The following is a 21,853-nucleotide window of genomic DNA, read 5'->3' as shown; positions in this document are numbered from 1 at the left end:
GTAATGGGCATATATGATCAACAATCGTAATCCTCTTTGATGCATTGCATAAAATTGTATAAGTGAAAGAAATTAAATGTACAGTGCAGTGTTTATACAATATGTATTTGTTGTTGTTATGTCATATGAAAAGGACGATTGCTGCAGTTGTAAATACTAAGAATGAGTTTTTTATTGTATGTTTCATGTGGATTAAAAAACTGAAAGCTTTTTGTTTCAGTATTCATGACAAATGAAATGCTGTAAGTGATTTTCACACCAGATGATGGCCGATGGCTGAAACTGTTAGTTCTAATAAAATCCAGTTAATTCAGTCCAGTGTCATAAGTTTTTTTGAAAATTTATACAATAGTCTGCAGTAATGAATCCATCAGTTCTTAAAATATCTCAGATGTGTAAGTTGTTGTTTTGGTCTTCAGTCCTGAGACTGGTTTGATGCAGCTTACCATGCTACTCTATCCTGTGCAAGCTTCTTCATCTCCCAGTACCTACTGCAACCTACATCCTTCTGAATCTGCTTCGTGTATTCATCTCTTGGTCTCCCTCTACGATTTTTACCCTCCACGCTGCCCTCCAATGCTAAATTTGTGATCCCTTGATGCCTCAGAACATGCCCTACCAACCGGTCCCTTCTTCTTGTCAAGTTGTGCCACAAACTCCTCTTTTCCCCTATTCTATTCAATACCTCCTCATTAGTTACGTGATCTACCCATCTAATCTTCAGCATTCTTCTGTAGCACCACATTTTGAAAGCTTCTATTCTCTTCTTGTCCAAACTATTTATCATCCATGTTTCACTTCCATACATGGCTACACTCCATACAAATACTTTCAGAAACGACTTTGACACTTAAATCTATACTTGATGTTAACAAATTCCTCTTCTTCAGAAACGCTTTCCTTGCCATTGCCAGTCTACATTTTACATCCTCTCTATTCTGACCATCATCACTTGTTATGCTCCCCAAATAGCAAAACTCCTTTACTACTTTAAATGTCTCATTTCCTAATCTAATCCCCTCAGGATCACCTGACTTAATTCGACTACATTCCATTATCCTCATTTTGCTTTTGTTGATGTTCATCTTATATCCTCCTTTCAAGACACTGTCCATTCTGCTCAACTGCTCTTCCAAGTCCTTTGTTGTCTCTGACAGAACTACAATGTCATCGGCGAACCTCGAAGTTTTTATTTCTTCTCCATGGATTTTAATACCTACTCTGAATTTTTGTTTTGTTTCCTTTACTGCTTGCTCAATATACAGATTGAATAACATCGGGGAGAGGCTACAGCCCTGTCTCACTCCCTTCCCCACCACTGCTTCCCTTTCATGCCCCTCGACTCTTATAACTGCCATCTGGTTTCTGTACAAATTGTAAATAGCCTTTCACTCCCTGTATTTTATCCCTACCACCTTTAAAATTCGAATGAGAGTATTCCAGTCAACATTGTCAAAAGCTTTCTCTAAGTCTACAAATGCTAGAAACGTAGGTTTGCCTTTCCTTAATCTTTCTTCTAAGATAAGGCGTAAGATCAGTATTGCCTCACGTGTTCCAACATTTCTATGGAATTCAAACTGATCTTCCCCGAGGTCAGCTTCTACCAAGTTTTCCATTCGTCTGTAAAGAATTCGCGTTAGTATTTTGCAGCTGTGACTTATTAAACTATAGTTCAGTAATTTTCACATCTGTCAACACCTGCCTTCTTTGGAATTGGAATTATTATATTCTTCTTGAATTCTGAGGGTATTTCGCCGGTCTCATATATCTTGCTCACCTGATGGTAGAGTTTTGTCATGACTGACTATCCCAAGGCCATCAGTAGTTCTAATGGAATGTTGTGTACTCGCGAGGCCTTGTTTCGACTCAGGTCTTTCAGTGCTCTATCAAACTCTTCGCGCAGTATTGTATCTCCCATTTCATCTTCATCTACATCCTCTTCCATTTCCATAATATTGTCCTCAAGTACATTGCAATTGTATAGACCCTTTATATACTCCTTCCACATTTCTGCTTTCCCTTCTTTGCTTAGAACTGGGTTTCCATCTGAGCTCTTGATATTCATACAAGTGGTTCTCTTTTCTCCGAAGGTCTCTAATTTTCCTGTAGGCAGTATCTATCTTACCCCTAGTGAGATAAGCCTCTACATCCTTACATTTGTCCTATAGCCATCCCTGCTTAGCCATTTTGCACTTCCTGTCGATCTCATTTTTGAGACGTTTGTATTCCTTTTTGCCTGCTTCATTTACTGCATTTTTATATTTTCTCCTTTCATCAATTAAATTCAATATTTCTTCTGCTACCCAAGGATTTCTACTAGCTCTCGTCTTTTTACCTATTTGATCGTCTACTGTATTTCTTTCCCCCATTCCTGTCAATTGTTCCATTATGCTCTCCCTCAAACTCTCTACAACCTCTGGTTTAGTCAGTTTATCAAGGTCCCATCTCCTTGATTTCCCACCTTTTTGCAGTTTCTTCAGTTTTAATCTACAGTTCATAACCAATAGATTTTTGTCAGAGTCCACATCTGCCCCTGGAAATGTCTTACAATTTAAAACCTGGTTCCTAAAGCTCTGTCTTACCATTATATAATCTATCTGATACCTTTTAGTATCTCCAGGGTTCTTCTATGTGTACAACATTCTTTCATGATTCCTGAACCAAGTGTTAGCTATGATTAATTTATGCTCTGTGCAAAATTCTACCAGATGGCTTCCTCTTTCATACCTTTACCCCCATTCCATATTCACGTACTACTTTTCCTTCTCTTCCTTTTCCTACTATCGAATTCCAGTCTCTCATGACTATTAAATTTTTGTCTCCCTTCAGTATCTGAATAATTTCTTTTATCTCATCATACATTTCTTCACTCTCTTCATCATATGCGGAGCTAGTTAGCTTATAAACTTGTACTACTGTGGTAGGCATGGGCTTCGTGTCTATGTTGGCTATAATAATGCGTAGTAGCTTACCAGCACTCCTATTTTTTTATTCATTATTAAGCCTACCCCTGCAATACCCCTATTTGATTTTGTATTCATAACCCTATATTCACCTGACTAGAAGTCTTTTTCCTCTTGCCACCGAACTTCACTAATTCCCACTATATCTAACTTCAACATATTCATTTCCCTCTCTAAATTTTCTAACCTACCTGCCTGATTAAGGGATCTGACATTCCACGCTCTGATCCATAGAATGCCAGTTTTGTTTCTCCTGATAACGACATTCTCCTGAGTAGTCCCCGTCTGGAGATCTGAATGGGGGGACTATTTTACGTCTGGAATATTTTACCCAAGAGGGTGCCATCATCATTTAACCATACAGTAGAGCTGCATGTCCTCAGGTAATTTACGGTTGTAGTTTCTCCTTGCTTTCGGCCGTCCGCTTTAACATTGTGGTTGCACCTACGGTACGGCTATCAGTATCGCTGAGGCATGCAAGCTGCCCCACCAATGGCAAGGTCCATGGTTCATTGGGGAGGGGGGGGCTTTTGTTATACAATTCTACAAAAAATTCATAAAATATCAACAATGGTGGTGTGATGTTCTCACTGATAACAACCATTGGCTGTATCAGGTGAAGTGCCCCACACTGCAAGATGCTGATACAGGGGGAACACCACTGCAACACCTTTCCAGAAACTCCTCAAATACATGTAACAAACAAAAAAAGAAACACATGTTAGTATGCAGTTTTAACATAAAGTGATAACAAAAATCATTCACGTGAACAGGGCTTACTTGAGTTTGTTTAAGCATGGAAGTAAGGACAGTGTGCATTCAAACTGGTGCACTGCAACATACAGAGTTATTCAGAAAGATGGAACCAATTAATTAATTGATTTGTATTTTATGAAGTATAAGTTGTACATGAACAGTCTACTTACCAGTGAAAGGTGTGAGGTTTTTTAATGCAGGTTATAAATGTTCAATGTGTGTCCCCCCTTTGTTACGTGGCAAATATGTAAGTGGTAACCAAACTCTTCCCACACAAGAAGAAGCATGTGTTATGTTATGGAGTTCAGTGCAGCAGTGACACAGTTCTACGGACAGCCACAGTTGTTGTAGAGGTGGCACGTAAACAGTCTGCTTAACATAGCCCCACATGAAAAAGTCACATGGTCTAATGATTTGGTGACTAAGAGTGTGTGAAGTGTATGTGCAAACTTCCCACTTCTCTTATATGAGTCGACTTACTTGCTGTACACAGCCGATCTTCTTCTCTGGGTAGCCGGCTTCTGGAATCTCTATAAACTACTTCTCTGAAGAATGATACTAGTCACAGGAACCTTAAAGACTCTCTCTCTACTTGTAAAATAATTAGGTACTCGAAGAATACTTTTCAGTAACTATAGGTATATTTGAGCTTCATAAAGAACAAATTTCACACTTCGCACATAAACATTAGACCTCTTGTAAGTTGCTTGTATCGTCTCACATTAGAAACAGATTTAAGTACATTTAGCAAAAAGTTGGCGTAACAACTCTTACAACAAATCGTAAAATACGTCTTACCTCTAGCAAGCCCAAGATAAGAGGTTTTTTTTTCCCAGACTTCAGAATCTCAATTGTTCTTGTTATTTATAACAATGGTCACTGATATGATTAGCACAGAATAACCTAGAAGCTCCACGGTTCTTCAGTATACTTTCACTAGAACTTGCATGGATCACCCAACAAGTACTTGTCGGTGCTGTTTGTCCGCCACGTCTACCTTCTGCTAGCGACTGATTTCACACCTGCACACATAAACATGTGACACGCAGTAGGTAGGATTCTAGCATCCCACTCTCACATCTAAAATATCATGTGTTCGAGACAGAAGAAGGCCGAGTGGTTCTAGGATTTACACAGATATTCTCGAAGCACTACAAGGGCTTCTTCAGAAGTGCAAAGCCAAGTCTTGATTTTTCATGTGACTTATCTGTCACCAAGAAAGAAACCCCCAGACATGATGGTGCCAGTGGGGTGGAGCTCCATCCTTTTGGAAAATGTTTATGAAATGGAGAGCTACAGAGAGATCACTCAGAAACTCAGTTCATGGGAGACTAACCAGTTCCATTCCTCCGTCACTCTTTCTTGCCCCGCTGGCTCCAAAAGATTGCACATTTCAGTAACTTTTATGTGCGTTTCCTCCTGCAGCTGCTTGGTGAGCAGATTTTTATCTATCCTGTTCTATTGTACAAAAAGAATTAAGCACATTGCTCTAAGAATCTGTAAAATCATGCAGAGAATGTGTAAAGTCTGCCATTGTTTATTTTGTAATGTGCACATTTCTTGATGTTTTTGTAGGTACATGGCAACCAGTTCTGTGGACCGGAGCTTAAAACTGTGGGATATGCGCATGCTTGAAGGACCATTACAGCACTATAACCTCCGTTCTCCAGCAACACAGCTTTCATTCAGCCAGCCTGGACTGCTTGCTGTGGGCATGGGCAGTGTAGTTGAGGTTAGTAATTATTTTTTTCACTACAGGTTAAGGCATTTAAGACAGGCCACCTGAATACCTCTGCCCCTTTTACTGATAGAAGAAAATCTTTCAAGTCAAAGCTGCTTAGGTTGTGGGGGCATAGTGTGGTGGTCATATTTTTTAATACATAGAAGGGTAGAGGAGATATGATAGTCAACTTCTTTACTTTTAATGTACTGGTATGTTATATTATTTACCTTTTAATAATATGTTTGAAGACATGTTCGATCCATTAGGTTCTGTGAGAATTGGTTAAGCATGGGGTGTCCATTAATCATGGAGTATGATGATTGTACAGATTACATCAAATGTAAACAACCTTCCACTCATTGTAGAGCTCTTTTGTTTATCTGTTGCACAAGGGCCATTAGGCTGTGGTTTGCTGTCATAGCAAGTGGAAGAAGTCTTCATAAAATTATCATATCTTTGCAGTGTTCTTTGCCAAAGCTGAGAAAGTTGGTACATATTTTATTTAAGGCAGATATTAAAATATGAATGCAGCTGTGCAATTTTCTGCTGAGAGATATCCTTATCATGTGACACCTCTGTGATCTACCTTTGCAAACATAATACAAACAATCTAGTTAACAGAAAATGTCAATAATTAAAAAAAACCTAAATGGCTGAAATCAGCAATCATCAAGTGACTTGCAGTTGATGTTTTAGCAGCTGTAGCACACAGTCTACATGTTAGTACAGAACAGCTTGAACACAAGGGTGGAATCAGTCAACAAAGTATTCTGTAAATACTACATTCCAGCAGATTTCATCCATGCTACGTATCACTTTGTCAGGAGCACCAAGGTGATGACTTTTGATAAAGGATCAAATTTTCCAAATGGGGACTACAGAAGCTGTAAACATATTACATGTTCTTGACCAAGATGTTATTTACGGATAGAGCCTCGTTTACAAACCATTGGCACATCAATCTTCACAATATGCACTACCAGTCATTTGAATACCCACAGTTACTGATAGAAGTGAACAAACAAAGACATTGGTCAGTCAATGTGTGGTGCAATCTTCTAAATATTCAAATTATTGGTCCCTGTTTTATTGATGGGACTTCTTAACAGCGGTACTGTCGCTGTTACTGAAAGACACCCACTTGGCATACCACAAGTCATGTGGTACCAACACAATGGATGTCCTGCATATTATGCACAGAGGATTACAGAGGTTTTGAACAACAGGTTTGAAGATCATTAGATTGATCGGTCTGGCAACACAAAATGACCTGCATGTTTGTGAGACCTAACACCTCTGGATTTTTACATGTGGGGTATATTGAATCAACAAGTTTCCAATGAAATACTAACCTGTAGTGAAGACATGAAAGAATGTATTACATGAGCTTGTTTTACTGTCAGCTCGGCTGATTGTCAATATGCAGTATTGCCCACGTACAATGTTTCGCAGCATGTATAACTGTTAATAATCACCATTTTGAACACACATTTAACCATGTTATCTTCTGTCATTAAATTGCTTGCTGTACATTTCATCCTAACTCATTGTGTGTGTTCGCGAATGCCCTTGTAAAAGGTCACCACCATAATCTGATATAAGATAATTACTGTACAACCTAATTCACTGTACTTGTCTTCAAACATATTAAAAGGTCTCTATATGTGCGGATGGATACGTGTGTGTGTGTGTGTGTGTGTGTGTGTGTGTGTGTGTGTGTGTGTGTGTGTGTGTGTGTGTGTGTGTGCGTGCGTGCGTGCGCGTGCGTGCGCGTGCGTGCGCGTGCGTGTGCGCGCGCGCGCGGATGTATACCTGTCCCTTTTTCCCCCTAGGGTAAGTCTTTCCGCTCCCGGGATTGGAATGACTCCTTGACTCCTTAACCTCCCCCTTAAAACCCACATCCTTTTGTCTTTCCCTCTCCTACCCTCTTTACTGATGAAGCAACCGTGGGTTGCAAAAGCTTGAAAATTGTTTGTGTTTTTTATTGTGTCTATCTACCAGCGCTTTCTCATTTGGTAAGTCACAGCTTTTTTTAATATTTTTTTCCCATGTGGAATGTTTCTTTCTATTATATTCACATTAAAAGGTGAATAATGTAACCTGCCATTCCATTTAAAATAATGAGGTTGACTATCATCTCTTCTCTGCCCTTCCACCTAAAAAAAAAATGTCCCCCTTCAAGCTAAGCAGCTTTTGTTTGAAAGTTTGTCTTCTTTCACTAAATGTGGCTGAGTCATTCAGGAGGTCTGTTTACTGTATAAAAAGCCTCAGCTGTTAGAGGAAAGCACTTGTAATCTATCACCAATATCACTGTGCCTAAATAACACAATGATGATCAAACCAATCTGTGGATTGATGACTACTTTATCTTTTATTAATACAGTGTACAACCAAGATATCTCAGTGGCTCATTGCTCTCCTGTAACTTTAGTTTGAGAGTGGTTTTTGAGTTCACCAATAACTTCATATATTGAACTGCAGTGAAATGTGTTTACCAGAATGAAACTATTACTAAAATATAAAGAAGTATTGTACTTAATAGATAGCATCTGGGATAGGCATGAACATCCAAAATGGCTTCCTCTTCTGTCAACAGATCCTCTAGAGAGGGGTCAGGGAACGATCAGCCTTTTGTTTGGTGGCGATATAATGATGATACTTTCATTATCTGACCCCAAATCAGGATTTAACTTTTAAACTTCCTTAGATGAGATTCATTTTGTTCTTTTTCTAAAATTCAATTCATGCTACATTCCTCAGTGTTGAACTATGTTTTCCTGGTGGACAACTCCATGCTACTGTGCACACCACACACACCAACAAACAGTAGTACCTGTGTTTTAACAGTTACCTTAGGAAACAGAAAATATATATTTGTGCTAATATATAAATGGAGAAATGTTGTTTCCAAAAATCTTGAAAAAGTGTTGGTCAGACTTACTTTAACTTTTTACACAATACTCTAATAAACATTCAAATAATGGAAAATCCAGGATGGAATAATTACAATATTATGAAAAGGATAGATTATTACTCACCATATAGTGGAAATGCTGACTTGCAGACAGGCACAATAAAAAGACTACTAATACTGTGGAATAATGATAATATTATGAAAATGATAGATTGCTACTCACCATGAGGAGAGATGCTGAGTCACAAACAGGCATAACTAAAAGATGTCTGCGACTTGATGTCTCTGCTGTATGGTGAGTAGCATCTCATTCTTTTCATAATATTGTCTAATAAACATTCACATCAACATAGGCTATATATTTTTTAACAACCGTATACAGGTTGTCTGTTAAAACTGACTTCCAGAAAGAAAATGCTATGCTGTGCTGTGAAAATGTGCAGTTTCGTTTTCTTCCTCGCAGTTTGTTTAAACAGGAAGCCTATATATTGGGAAAGTTATATTTAAGTCTATCAGTTATGGTTAGAATACTACTATGGAATGTGAATTGTCCAAAACTATGCGAAATAGTGCTATTGAAGCTGCTATATCACAGATCCAGCAGTTGGAGAGGTGTGTCTCACACCCCGTATACCAATGATCTCAAATGACTTACCCATTCAATTTAAACGAATCAAGGTTTCATTTGCAGCAAAAGTAAAATTTTGTCCACTAATCTGACTAAGCACTGTAAGAAGTGTGAGTTTTACATAAATTCAGTAGGCAGTTCGAAATGTCCATTCAGTCACTCATTGACCATACTGGCACTGAAATGAAAGCTAACAGAGAGAAGACTGCTACACCAAAAGCCAGTCATCTGAAATTGTTTCACTGTAGCAGATGATAATACTGCCCTCCTTTCAATCATCATATGAATGTTGAAATGGTAGATATTGAGAGAACCAGTCGCAGGATAGAGAAAGAACTACAGTTGCGTAGCAGTGGAAAGTCATCAGAGCCTAATGAGATACAGGTAACATTCGACAAAGATTTTGCCAAAGAAGTTGCTTCCTTTTAGCAGCAGTTTATTTTAGTTTGCTGGAGCAGCAAAGGGTACCTAGTGACTGGAAAAATCGCCATTGGACAGATGCTCATAATTATAGGCCTACACCATTGACAGTCTGTTGTAGAATTATGGCTACTGTTTTATGCTAAAAAGTTATGACTTTTTTGGAGACTAAAAATCTCCTGTATAAAAATCGACATGAATTCTGCCATAACAGAGGTCCTGTGAAACTTGTTCAAACTTGCATCTGGCCATCAAGATTTAGGTATTCCATGGTTTCCCTAAATAGCTTTAGGCTAATGCCTGGATGTTTCCTTTGAAAGGACACAGCCAATTTTCTTCCCCATCCTTATCTGTCTGTAATAACCTTGATATTGATGGGGCATTAAACTGTGAAACTGAGCTCGCTCTGTTTCTCCATGAAATTCATAGTGCTGAAGACAACAGGACTCAAGTTGATGCCATGTCCTTGACTTCAAAAAGGCATTTGACCCCATCCTGCACTGCTATTTAGTGAAAAAATTATTTACCGAGTATTGAATCAAATGTGCAACAGAATTCAAGACTTCCTAGTAGATAGAACTCAACACATCGCTCTTAACAGAGCAGAATCGACAGAGGTAAAGGTAATTTCTGGAGTAGCCCAAAGAAGGGTCATAGGACTATTACTGTTTACTGTATCTGTAAATGATCTAGTAGAAAGCATCATAAGCTCTTTAAGACAGTTTGCAGATGACACTGTTGTTTGTAAGAAAGTAGCAATGCCAGAAGGCAGTATGGAGTTGCAGAATGATCTACAGAGGATTGATGAATGATGCAGGCCCTGGCAGTTGACCCTGAATGTCAATAAATGTAACATATTGCACATCCATAGGAAAAGAAATCCACTACTGTACAACTACACTATTGATTACAAATAGCTGGAAATAGTGTCTACTCTAAAATATCTAGGAAAAACTGCCCAGAGCAACCTTGAGTGCCATGACCACATAAAACAAATAGTAGGAAAAGCAGATGCCAGACAGATTAGTAGGAAGTATCTTAAGGAAATGTAACTCATCCACAAAGGACTGGCTTACAAGGAGCTTGTTTAACTGATTGTTCATCAGTCTGAGACCCTTACCAGATAGGACTGACAGTAAGGAATAAGAAAGAAGAGTCATTGCAGAGCGACACATTTCATCATTGAGTCGTTCGGTTATTGCAATAGTGTTACAGACTTGCTCAACAAACTCCAGTGGCAGACACTACAAGAGAGGCGTTGTGCATCACGGAGAGGTCTCCTGTTGAAATTCCAAGAGAATACTTTCTGTGAAGATGTGAAGAACATATTACTTCCTCCCACAGCTTGCAAAATGACTGCAGCAAGAAAATTTGAGAAATTAGAACTAGTACAGAAATGTACTGACATTCATTCTTCCCATGCTCCACTCACGAGCAGATGAGGGAAGATGGATCAGTTAGTGGTGCCAGAAGTACTCTCCACCGTACACTGTCAGGTTGCTTGCAGAGTATTGATGTAGACAATAAAGGATGCTCAACGTTAAACATTCAAATAGGTTGGAAATAATTTATGATCTGAGTATTTTTGCCATAAATACAAAGTCAAATAAGGGTAATGCAGGAGTGGATTGGACATGAAGAAGAAGACAGGAATACGGGTAAGCTAGCCACGATAGACACAAAGCCCACAAGTACTGCTGCAGTATGAGCTTTTATGCCAACTAGCACCACAGATAATGAAGAGATTAAAGAAATGTATAATGAGGTGAAAGAAATTACTCGGATGTTTAAAGGAGATGAAAATTTGATTGTTATGGGGGACTGGAATTTGATAATAGGAAAAGGAAGAGAAGAAAAACTAACAGATGAATAAGGACTGGAGTAAAGGAATGAAAAAGGAAGCGGCCCTGTAGAATTTTGCACAGAGCTTAATTAAATAATCCCAACAGTTGGTGTAAGAATCATAAAAGAAGGTTTTATATGTGGAAGAGGACAAGAGACTCTAGAAGATTTCAGATTGATTATATAATGGTTAGACAGACATTTACGAACCAGATTTAAATTGTAAGACATTTCCAGGGGCTAATGTGGACTCTGTTCACAATTTGTTGGTTATGAACTGTAGATTAAAACTTATGAAATTAGAAAAAGGTAGGCAATTAAGGAAATGAGACCTGGATAAGTTGAACAAACCAGAGTTTGTTGAGAATTTCAGAAAGCGCATTTGGCAACAGTTGACTAGAACACAGGAAAGGAATGCAGTAGAGGACGAATGGGTACCTTTAAGTGATGAACTTTTTTGATGGTGTTTTTGATGTCCCCTTATAATTTAGTTAGAACATGCAAAGCATTTAGCTACATTTGAATCATTGATACAGGTATACAGGGACTGCATCAGATCGACAGCTGAAAAACCGTACATCCGTCATCAAGTTGGTAAAACTATAGGAAACTTACAGTTTTGTCCATATGAGGATGTTCTCGGTGTAGCAACAGCAGGTGGCTTCAGCAGCCTTCTTGTACCAGGTAAGTACAAAAGCCTTCAGTTTTGTAGCAGACAAGTTGAATACCTATATGTTGTCAATAACATTTTTTGCAATATTTTAAGTGCTATTTTCCGTCCATATTGTGGGTGTACACCTTTTTTTATCCATGACTTGTCAATTTAATTCACTTCAACATTGTCACACACATTCAAATAAAGTGTTTAGATGGTTCAAATCTCATTTCATTTGTTAATCCTAAGTGCATATTTTAAACTCTCAAGTTTTACATATAAAGTAAGTCCGCTCTAGTACTATCACACTTAAGTCAGAAATTTCAGCCTTTTATTACGCTAAACAACCATCTTTGTACAGATTACATTCTGTATATTATTTGTGAGTTTCATGCCAAATGGTGGAGGGGGAGTCAGTTTAAGATTTATAATGATCACTGTGATCACATCTAACCACAAAGGGACACACTCACCTCCGGAAAAATCAGCACCTTTTTATAATTCATAAATATTGTAAGCGAAGTTCTGGTAGGATGTAAATAATTCGGATATAGAGTAGACCGCTTGGTGAATAGGAAAGGCATGAACTCATCTACAGGCACATAAAAAAGAATGAAAGTCTCTGTCAGTGACTGAACGCCTTTACTGTTTAGTGAGTAGTCTCCTTTACTCCTAAAATACATATAAAACTTAGTGTTTGCGGGTGAAGTTGATGATACCTCCAAAACAACCCACCACCAACCGCTTCTTTTTGAATCGGGTGTTACGTTTGGTGGCACCATTGTGTGCTGTAGTAGTTGTGCTATAATAGCTGTTGTGGTTGTGGAGGTACAAGTTGTGACGTTCACCTGCTTTATTTCTTCGTTGATTGACCTTGGTGTTACTGCATTGCTACACTGGCTGAAAAACAGGGGGTAGAAGTTCAACACTGGCTACTTTAAATGATGTAGCCGACAGGTGCACATTTGTGTTTCACAGTTCTTTACTTTCACTGTTCACAACCCGCAAATAATACACAGTTATATGGCCAGTGCACTACTGTTTAACTTTCGATGAGCCTCATTAATAGTTTGAGGCAAACACCAACACGCTACTCCGGTAGTTTACTGTTGAACCACTACAAGCAGTAAAAACCTAACCCCGTAGTTCTTGCCGCATAATACGGTACATATTGAACATACTCTGTCATTGTTTCAGCACATGGCCTATTACACTTATTTCACAGTTAAGTGGATGCATTGTTGTTCATCTAACCAATATGGGTTCCTCGTCTGAAACTCGGCCATGGACTGACTGTCTCGGGACCAAAAATTGGGCCCTTATATAACATCACAATAAACTACACATTGTTTGATGTTTAATTTACAGAAATTACAATTACAACTTAACTCATTAAATTAACTGAATACGTCGAAAAATTCCGTCTTTTTAGCAATTTCTTCTACTACAACGGTTAAGCTGTATTATTTGTTTAGATCATGAAATTAACAGATTTAGTTATGCAAACAATACTTTTGACAGAACTGGTAATTACTTTGGAATTAAGGGCTGGCTTTGCTAACATGTTTTCAAATAGAGCCAAATAAGTACTTAAAGAATGCCAGTGTTTTGTCTTCCAAATGTTTACAATTAGTGCAGAATTTATATTTGTTTATAAGTCAACAATAGAATTTAAGTTACAAAACAATTACTAATTTCACCCTATAACAAAAGATACTAACTAGGAATAGTCAAAATTACATACATAAACCTAAGCACAAAATTTGATCTGGTGTTATATTCTTTCTTTTATGAAAATGCAGATTATACTCACGTATGTTAATGGTAATTAGTTAAAAGTGAAAAAATGAATTTTAAGGAGGCAGATGGTAAAACAAGAGGGGAAGCAAAAATATCCCAGCTTGCTTTGTCACAAAGTGTTAGAAGTGGTCATCATCACATCATGGTGATCACTAGAGCATTGTTGCTTTCACGTCAGTGTACTTTTCAAGGAAATAAATGTAAGATTGCAGTTTGTCTCCATAATTACGATTTAGAAACAGCACATATCATATTGATTCTCACTCCGGCAAAATCGTCTTAACTGATGAGTTATGTGACATAGTAAAGATAGAGGCACAACTTACTGAGAAGGTGTGTCTGTTTGTAGAGACAATATATGCAAACAAAGAATGGTTGTATGAGCAAGCAATTTCAGCTACAAAAAATGACAGTTCAACAAATGAATCAGTGATACGATGGTGAACCTATACAAAAGCATAGACATTCCTACAGAATTCCTGCATGCACTTAATGTTTCTGATATTTTTTCCAAAAAAATATAAATAACCTTTTAAGAACATCATAGAAGGAGAAATATTAACAGGAAAAGAAAATAGCTAGTCATCATTCTCACCATGAATTCCACTCATTTCAACTAATTTACTGTTCAGCTTTAAAAGGCTTCAGTTTCTGATAAGATGAATGTACAGTATGACTATCAATAAGATGCAAGGTCAAATATTCCAGTGTTGCATAGTGAATTTAAGAAAATGAGTTCCTTGCATAGGCAGCTGAAGGTAGCTTATTAGTATGTTAGATACCCACAAAACTTTTTTGTCTTTACACTCGAAAGCAAAACCCAACTGTAGCCTTCAACAATAAACTCTGAATAAATTAGATGCTTTATGAACAAGATGATTAACTGGACTTTTTCCCAATTTAGAAAACAAAAGCACGTTCTTTTCAGCTGCTGTCTGACTGGTATGCATTAGGTTTTTTATTGTTTCGCTTAATCACTTCAGACAGATGACAGTGTGAGTCCTTCAGTCAGGCCAGTTGTTGCCATGTCAGCTGTGCTGAAACTCCGTTCCTCTCCCACTGATGTTTTCCATCCAAATCTTCATAGCAGTGACAGTGGCTGTGTGATTTCAAGATGAACATAAAGACCTGTTCTGTCAAGTGACATGCTTTGATTTTTAAGTTAATATTATCTGCTTTGAAGTGACATTTAGATTCTCGTTGTTGTGTATCTAATCTATATTAAAATTATTGTTTGAATTTATATATTACAAACTATTTTTCTCGTTGTGAGTGTCATATATTTTAAGTAGAAGTGACCAAGGATTGTCTTTAATGCTGAAGACTTGATGAATGTGTCATTAAACCAAAGGTGAAGAGTTTATGCTAACTTCAACACTGTTTCTTAGCCAAAACGATCTGATGACACAGTTAACACATAGTCACCGAGGCTACAATAGGCTGTAGTTTTGGAAATGTTTCGTGATTCTCAGTACTGTGCTGCTTGAAAAATAAATACAGTTTAAAAACTGAAAGTCACTATTATGTTTTCTTCTGTGCAATGTGTATCATCTGAGTTACCACCTCAAAAATCTATGCAGTAGAAAAGTGCATTCAGAGGCTGCAGGAGTTACTGAGTATGAAACTAAATGTATCATACGAATTACATACGGATTCTTTAAAATTTTCCTACAGAAGAGGTGATGTGGCCAGTTAATTCATTTTCAGGTAGCTGCCATTAGAGAATATTTATGAAGGGAAAATTGAAAAACGAGAAGCAGCTTCGAGAGTCTAACTTAACTTTTATGCTTTGTCTGTATTAATTCTCTGTTAGGAGATATTTATTAAGCGTTACTTATGTTTCAGATAAATTATTCCTATTCTATTCTCAGGGAAGAATGGGAAACCGTCATTTACACAGTGTCATGTGATAAAGTGTGCTTTTTTTCTTGTTTCAGGAAGTGGAGAACCAAATTTTGATGCACTTGAGAGCAATCCATTCCAGAGCAAATCTCAGAGACGAGAAGCAGAAGTGAAGGCATTGTTAGAGAAGGTATTGATAATATCCATTCAACATTTTTCATGATCTTCTCAAGAATACCGCTATTGCTGAGCTTGAAGTGCCACTGCCTGTACAGATATCCACATTATACCTTTCTAAGTAGGCTCTGAAAGCTCTTGTATGTTAGTCATCATTTTATTCCTCAAGTGGAACTATACTGAGGAAGACATTTGTGAATGGTCCCAGTGTCATTCAGCTTCTCCAGTTATGCATCTTAAAGTCATCAGTAAGCCCTATATAAGCTTTACTGTTTGTGAGATTTTCTTCATCATGAATTTGGGTGTACTGAAACAGTGCTTAACAAAGATTTTACCAAAGTTTCTGAGAAGGCTTACAGTTAGTTCATTTTCTGTTTCTTACAGTGCAATATCATTGTGTATACAGTGATGTGTAATATTTGGAGATGTAAGTAATCTTTCGCATTCATCACTCATAACTGAATGGTTACAAGTAAAAGTCAGCTATAATCAAAATAAAATAAACAACCCAAAGCAAAAATCTGTTTTGTTTTTTTGTGTAACGAAGCAGTTGATACAAGCTAATTCATAGCTCTGATCTTGCTGTAGCAATCAATAAATTATTACAATATTGGTGAATCAGATTCAAAATTTTATGTTGACAGCCACAAGGAACCTTTGAAAACAGTCCATAGGTAGACTACATTATTGTGTACTTCCATAGTTTGTTATTCCATCGCCTGGGAGCTACACATCACTTAAAAACACAAAAAGTACTTGCTCATTGCATATTCAGAGCAGAATTACAGCTTCAAAAACTTTAACTAAAGCTGTAAGAACAGTATGAAAAGGATAGGTTGCTACTCACCACACAAAGGAGGCGTTGAGTTGCCGACAGGCACAACAAAAAAAGAATATTAGAAATATTTATGCTTTTGAACAAAGTACTTTCTCAGATGTAGAACTCTCATATCTTCACACAGTAACAATAACTGACATGGCTACTTGGGCACTAAGGCCCGAGTGCGACTTTGTCTGATGTGAGCAGCAATCTAGTGGGGTGGGGGATTTGGGAGGAGGCATGCAGTGGGGAGGGGGAGTCTTAACAGGATAGGGGTGGGAGAGGGTGCTAGAACTGCTTGTGGGAGTGTGCAGGGACATGATGTGGTTGGGTAGGGCTGCTGGGTGCAGCATCAGGAGGTTGTGCTGGGCAGGAGGGGGAGGGGACAGAAGTAGAGAAAAGGAATTGTTGATGCATTGCCAGAATAGAAAGCACTGTATTGGGAGCAGGGAAGAGAATAATCAGGTGGAGGGCAGAGTGTTGTGAAGGTTGAGGCCAAGGGCACTACAGGAGAGTTCCCATTTGCACAATTCAGAAAAATTGGTGTTGGTGGGAAGAATCTAGGTGGCACTGGCTGTGAAGTGGTCATTCTTTTGAAACACACCATGTTGGGTGGCACGTTCAACAACTTGGTGGTCCAGCTGTCTCTTGGCCATAGTTGGCAGTGGCCATTTATCCAGGCAAACAGCTGATTGCTAGTCATGCCCACAAAGAATGTGGCACAGTAGGTGCAGCTAAAGTTTATACTGTATTAGTTTGCTGCATAAGTTCGTAGTGTTTTTGTTTTCCTTGTTGGTATTGTGCTTGCTGTGGGTTTATTTATCAATTGTCATTTTTTATTTGTAGTTCACTGTTGCTATTTGAGCTTATATATTGTCATTTGGAGATAGTGAATGGAGCTATGGGCACTAGAAAATGGTGTCCCAAGTGAAGAAATGGGAACATTTCCAACATATTCTTCTATTTGAGTTGAGTAGAGGGTGATAGTAGTGGAGAAAAGTCAGAAATATCTCTGTCATGTATGGGGATAATGCCTTTGGACAGAGCACGGCAGGAAAATGGTGTTCTTGTTTTAAGGGTGAACATTTTGTCATTATTGACTCTTCAAGTTCAGGAAAACATTCAGGGTCTAATGAAGGTTGTTTAAACACAGTAATCCACAATGATCCACATCATTGTTGTTGAGAACAGGCAAATGTGATGAATTGTGATCATTCCACCATCATGTAACATTTGCGTGCAATGGGAAACCTTCAAAAATAGGGTGTATTGGTAACGCATCTCTAAGCAAAAATAAAAAAAATCAGTGGGTGGCCATGTGTGCATCTCTGCTTGCTTATCTTCAATTGGCTCATGAACACCACCAACCATTCCTATGTATCGTGTGATGAGAAATGGTGTCTTTATGCTAACATAAGGTAAATAAAGGGCTGATTGAGCTCAGACAAAGCAGCAACTCCCGGTACAAAGACCTGGCCATATCTACAAAATATAATGTTATGCACTTGATGGAGTAGCAGCAGTGTGATGTACTACAGATTGCTTCTCCAAGGTGTAACCATCATTGCTGACATTTATTGTCAACAAATGAGTTTTCTTGAAGGTGCAATCCAAGAACAATGATCAGGAAGACTGCATGAAGTGATGCTAATCCACGATAACGCCCTCCCGCGTTCTGCTAGACTGACAAAGACATTGTACGGGAGTTGGGTGGTCATTCTGCACCCACCTTATTCACCTGATCTTCCTCTCTCAGATTTTCACCTTTTCTGCTATCGAACAGCCTACAAGGAACTTCCTTTCCTGATGGAAATGTGCTCTGAACATAGCGTGACAAGTTCTTCACCTCAAAAACATGTGATTTCTACAGTTGTGGAACTGAAAAGTTACCCCAACATTGGCAGATCTTTTGTGAATAGAGAAGGAGAATATGTTATTGATGACTAAAATCTCTGTTCTGTGTACAATTTGTGTTTATGAATCTTACGAAAAACACTATGAACCAACCTAATAGAGTACAAGGCTACTTTCAATGGAAAAACACTATGAAATTATGCACCAACCTAATATATCACATGGCTACTTTCACTACAGCCAAGAGGTTGCTGGACCTCCCAGTTTCTGAACATGAATATGTTGCCCAGCATGGTGTGCTTCACTTTAATGAGTGCTATACAGCCTGTGCCATCTGGATTCTTCCCACCAACACAAGCTTTCCTGAACTGCACAGATGGGAACTCTGCCTGTAACATATCCTTTGTCCCCATAGCACTCTTCAACCTTTGCTGGCTCCTGTCCTCTACCTGCCTATCCCCTTCCCTGTTTGCACTAGAGTACAAGTAAGCCTTCTCTGCTGCCAATGCACATACAGGTCCTTTCCTCTTTGCTACTTCACAGCCATCTCTTCCCTCTCCCCCTTTCTCACTCATCTTCTACCCCAAGGAAGCCTCCTAATCTGCACCTAGCAGCCCTATCATGTCGCCATGACTGTGCACTCTCCCATGGGTAGCACTAGCATCTACTAGCACCCCTACCCTGCTATCCCTCCTTTGCCCGGAGACAGTAGCCACGTGCGCGCGCTTGTGTGTGTGTGTGTGTGTGTGTGTGTGTGTGTGTGTGTTTTGTCATGTGAATTTGTGAATGTTCTATTTCTGAGGAAGGACGTCATCTAAAAGCTTAAATATTTCCAGTATTCTTTTTCATTGTGCCTATCTATAACTCTGTGAGGCCTCTGTGAGATGAGTAGTGATTTGTCATTGTAAAATTTGATAAAATTATTTCATTAGCTACTGGAACAAGTGAAACATTAATAAATTTGTATTTTAAAGTGTGTATTTTATTATTTTCATTATATTAAGTAATCTATTTGTCAATTATGTACAAAACTTCCCCCTTCATCTTATTTTCCTGTTTTAAGCATATTACAGGATTCTAGTCTGAAACAATACTATTATATGTCCCTCTATGCTTGCCTGTCTTCTTATTGAAAATTAATATGAGATACATTTGTTGAGACTTAAGGCTGGTAATTTTTAGTGTTACGTCTGTTACAGATTCAGCCTGAGTTGATAACGCTAGACCCATCAGTGATTGCAGAAGTTGACGTGCCAACTCTGAAAGACAAGGTAGAAGCAAAGAAGAAACTCCTGGTAAGTATTTCAAGCTTAGTGACAGTCTCCTGATTGAATCTACTGGTATATTATTCTTGTTATAGACGTGTCTACTTAATGTTATGCTCTGTTTTGCAGTATATTAAGCCACCTAAGATAGATTATCAGCATCGCAAAGGTGGTAGAAGGAAAGGTACTGTTAAAGCAATGCAGACAAAGAAAATCCTCCAGGAACAAGCCAAAAAGGTATTATATATTTTTATGTTAGTGTTTTGAAGATAGCTTTGTAATTTATTTTCAGTCACATTATTAACTTATGCACAGTGTTTTCTAGTATGTGAAATATTGGCAAGGTAGCCAATTTGTCAGTCACTGATTTTGTCCTCCGACATCATCATTCTTTAATATTGAAACGAAGATTACACTGACAGTGTGAAATCACATTAGAATACAAAATTATCTTCTACAGGGTGTTACAAAAAGGTGTGGCCAAACTTTCAGGAAACATTCCTCAAACACAAAGAAAGAAAATATGTTATGTGGACGTGTGTCCGGAAACGCTTACTTTCCATGTTAGAGCTCATTTTATTACTTCCCTTCAAATCACATTAATCATGGAATGGAAACACACAGCAACAGAAGTACCAGCGTGACTTCAAACACTTTGTTACAGGAAATGTTCAAAATGTCCTCCGTTAGTAAGGATACATGCATCCACCCTCTGTCGCATGGTATCCCTGATGCGCTGATGCAGCCCTGGAGAATGGCGTGTTGTATCACAGCCGTCCACAATATGAGCACGAAGAGTCTCTACATTTGGTACCGGGGTTGCGAAGAATTGCCTCCTCCATTGCAGGTTTCCTCGTCGTTCTAGGTCTTCCCCAGTCGCGAGTCATAGGCTGGAATGTTCCGTGCTCCCTAAGAAGCCGATCAATTGCTTTGAATGTCTTCCTGTCGGGACACCTTCATTCTGGAAATCTGTCTCGATACAAACGTACTGCGCCACGGCTATTGCCCCGTGCTAATCCATACATCAAATGGGCCTCTGCCAACTCCGCATTTGTAAACATTGCACTGACTGCAAAACCACGTTCGTGTTGAACACTAACCTGTTGATGCTACGTACTGATGTGCTTGATGCTAGTACTGTAGAGCAATGAGTTGCATGTCAACACAAGCACCGAAGTCAACATTACCTTCCTTCAATTGGTCCAACTGGCAGTGAATCGAGGAAGTACAGTATATACTGGCAAAACTAAAGTGAGCTCTAACATGGAAATTAAGCGTTTCCGGACACATGTCCACATAACATCTTTTGTTTATTTGTGTGTGAGGAATGTTTACTGAAAGTTTGGCCATACCTTTTTGTAACACCCTGTATAATCTGAATATTTTACCGAAGATTAATATACGGTAGCAGTTGGTTAATTAGTAGGGAAGTCTATGTTTTGTGCAGTTTCACAATACCATTTATGGCAGGGATCTATTTAAGACTACTTCCCTACATTATAACTCTCATTCATTCAGTCAGTCAGTAATATTGTGGAGGATATATCACATCTTCATTTTGAGAAACAAATTGTTTTCTAGTAAAAACTCCTTTATAAAATTGCTCTCAATAAACCTGTGTGTTATAAAACCAGACTTGCATGTGTTAAAACTGAACAAATTAAATTCATATTTACCATGAAAGCAACAATTTAATAAACAGTATTGTTATGATTAACCTTTCAATTTTCTTTACAGGAGTTTATTTCAACCATAAAGTCTGTTACAAATGATGGAGTTGTACCACAGGAGCAAGATTCTGGGAAGATCAAAATGAAAAGTAGTGTCTTAGACAGGTTCAAACCAAAGACAAAACAATGACTTCATTGTAATAACTGTGATATTGTACATTCAAAATAAATATATGTTTATAAATATGCATAATTGCTTATAATTTCTGCCTGTTAACATGGAAGCTGCTGCCCTTTAAACTTCTATGCAAAGAAAGCAGACATTAGCAAATATCATTCCAAAGTTAGAGTATGGAATAGTTGCCAACATAAAAACAAATATATTTACAAAGCAAGAAGCAAAGATAATAAAAAGTAAGTTAGCTGTTAGAGATAAAGGTTCCATCTTTATGTGAAAGAGTGGAAATGATTTGAGGATGTTGGAACAAGGGAGATACGGTGATTTAGGACAGTAAAGGACAGGA

General features: G+C 38.2%; 1 protein-coding gene across 1 annotated transcript in view; it reads left to right on the top strand.

Annotated features, from left to right (window-relative positions):
- The window catches only part of LOC126458901 (WD repeat-containing protein 46), a 59,039-nt gene extending 37,464 nt beyond the window's left edge, over positions 1-21,575 (top strand). The window contains exons 8-13 of the mRNA XM_050095824.1: positions 5,295-5,451; positions 11,783-11,930; positions 15,639-15,733; positions 19,594-19,689; positions 19,789-19,896; positions 21,397-21,575. Coding sequence (XP_049951781.1) covers positions 5,295-5,451; positions 11,783-11,930; positions 15,639-15,733; positions 19,594-19,689; positions 19,789-19,896; positions 21,397-21,519 — 727 coding nt within the window. The 3' untranslated portion in view covers positions 21,520-21,575. The remainder of the gene's footprint in view (positions 1-5,294; positions 5,452-11,782; positions 11,931-15,638; positions 15,734-19,593; positions 19,690-19,788; positions 19,897-21,396) is intronic.
- Positions 21,576-21,853: the final 278 nt, after the last annotated feature.

This window comes from Schistocerca serialis, chromosome 1 (genome assembly GCF_023864345.2).
Source record: "Schistocerca serialis cubense isolate TAMUIC-IGC-003099 chromosome 1, iqSchSeri2.2, whole genome shotgun sequence".
Classification (NCBI taxonomy): domain Eukaryota; kingdom Metazoa; phylum Arthropoda; class Insecta; order Orthoptera; family Acrididae; genus Schistocerca; species Schistocerca serialis.
This window is presented reverse-complemented; position numbering and strand designations above follow the sequence as displayed.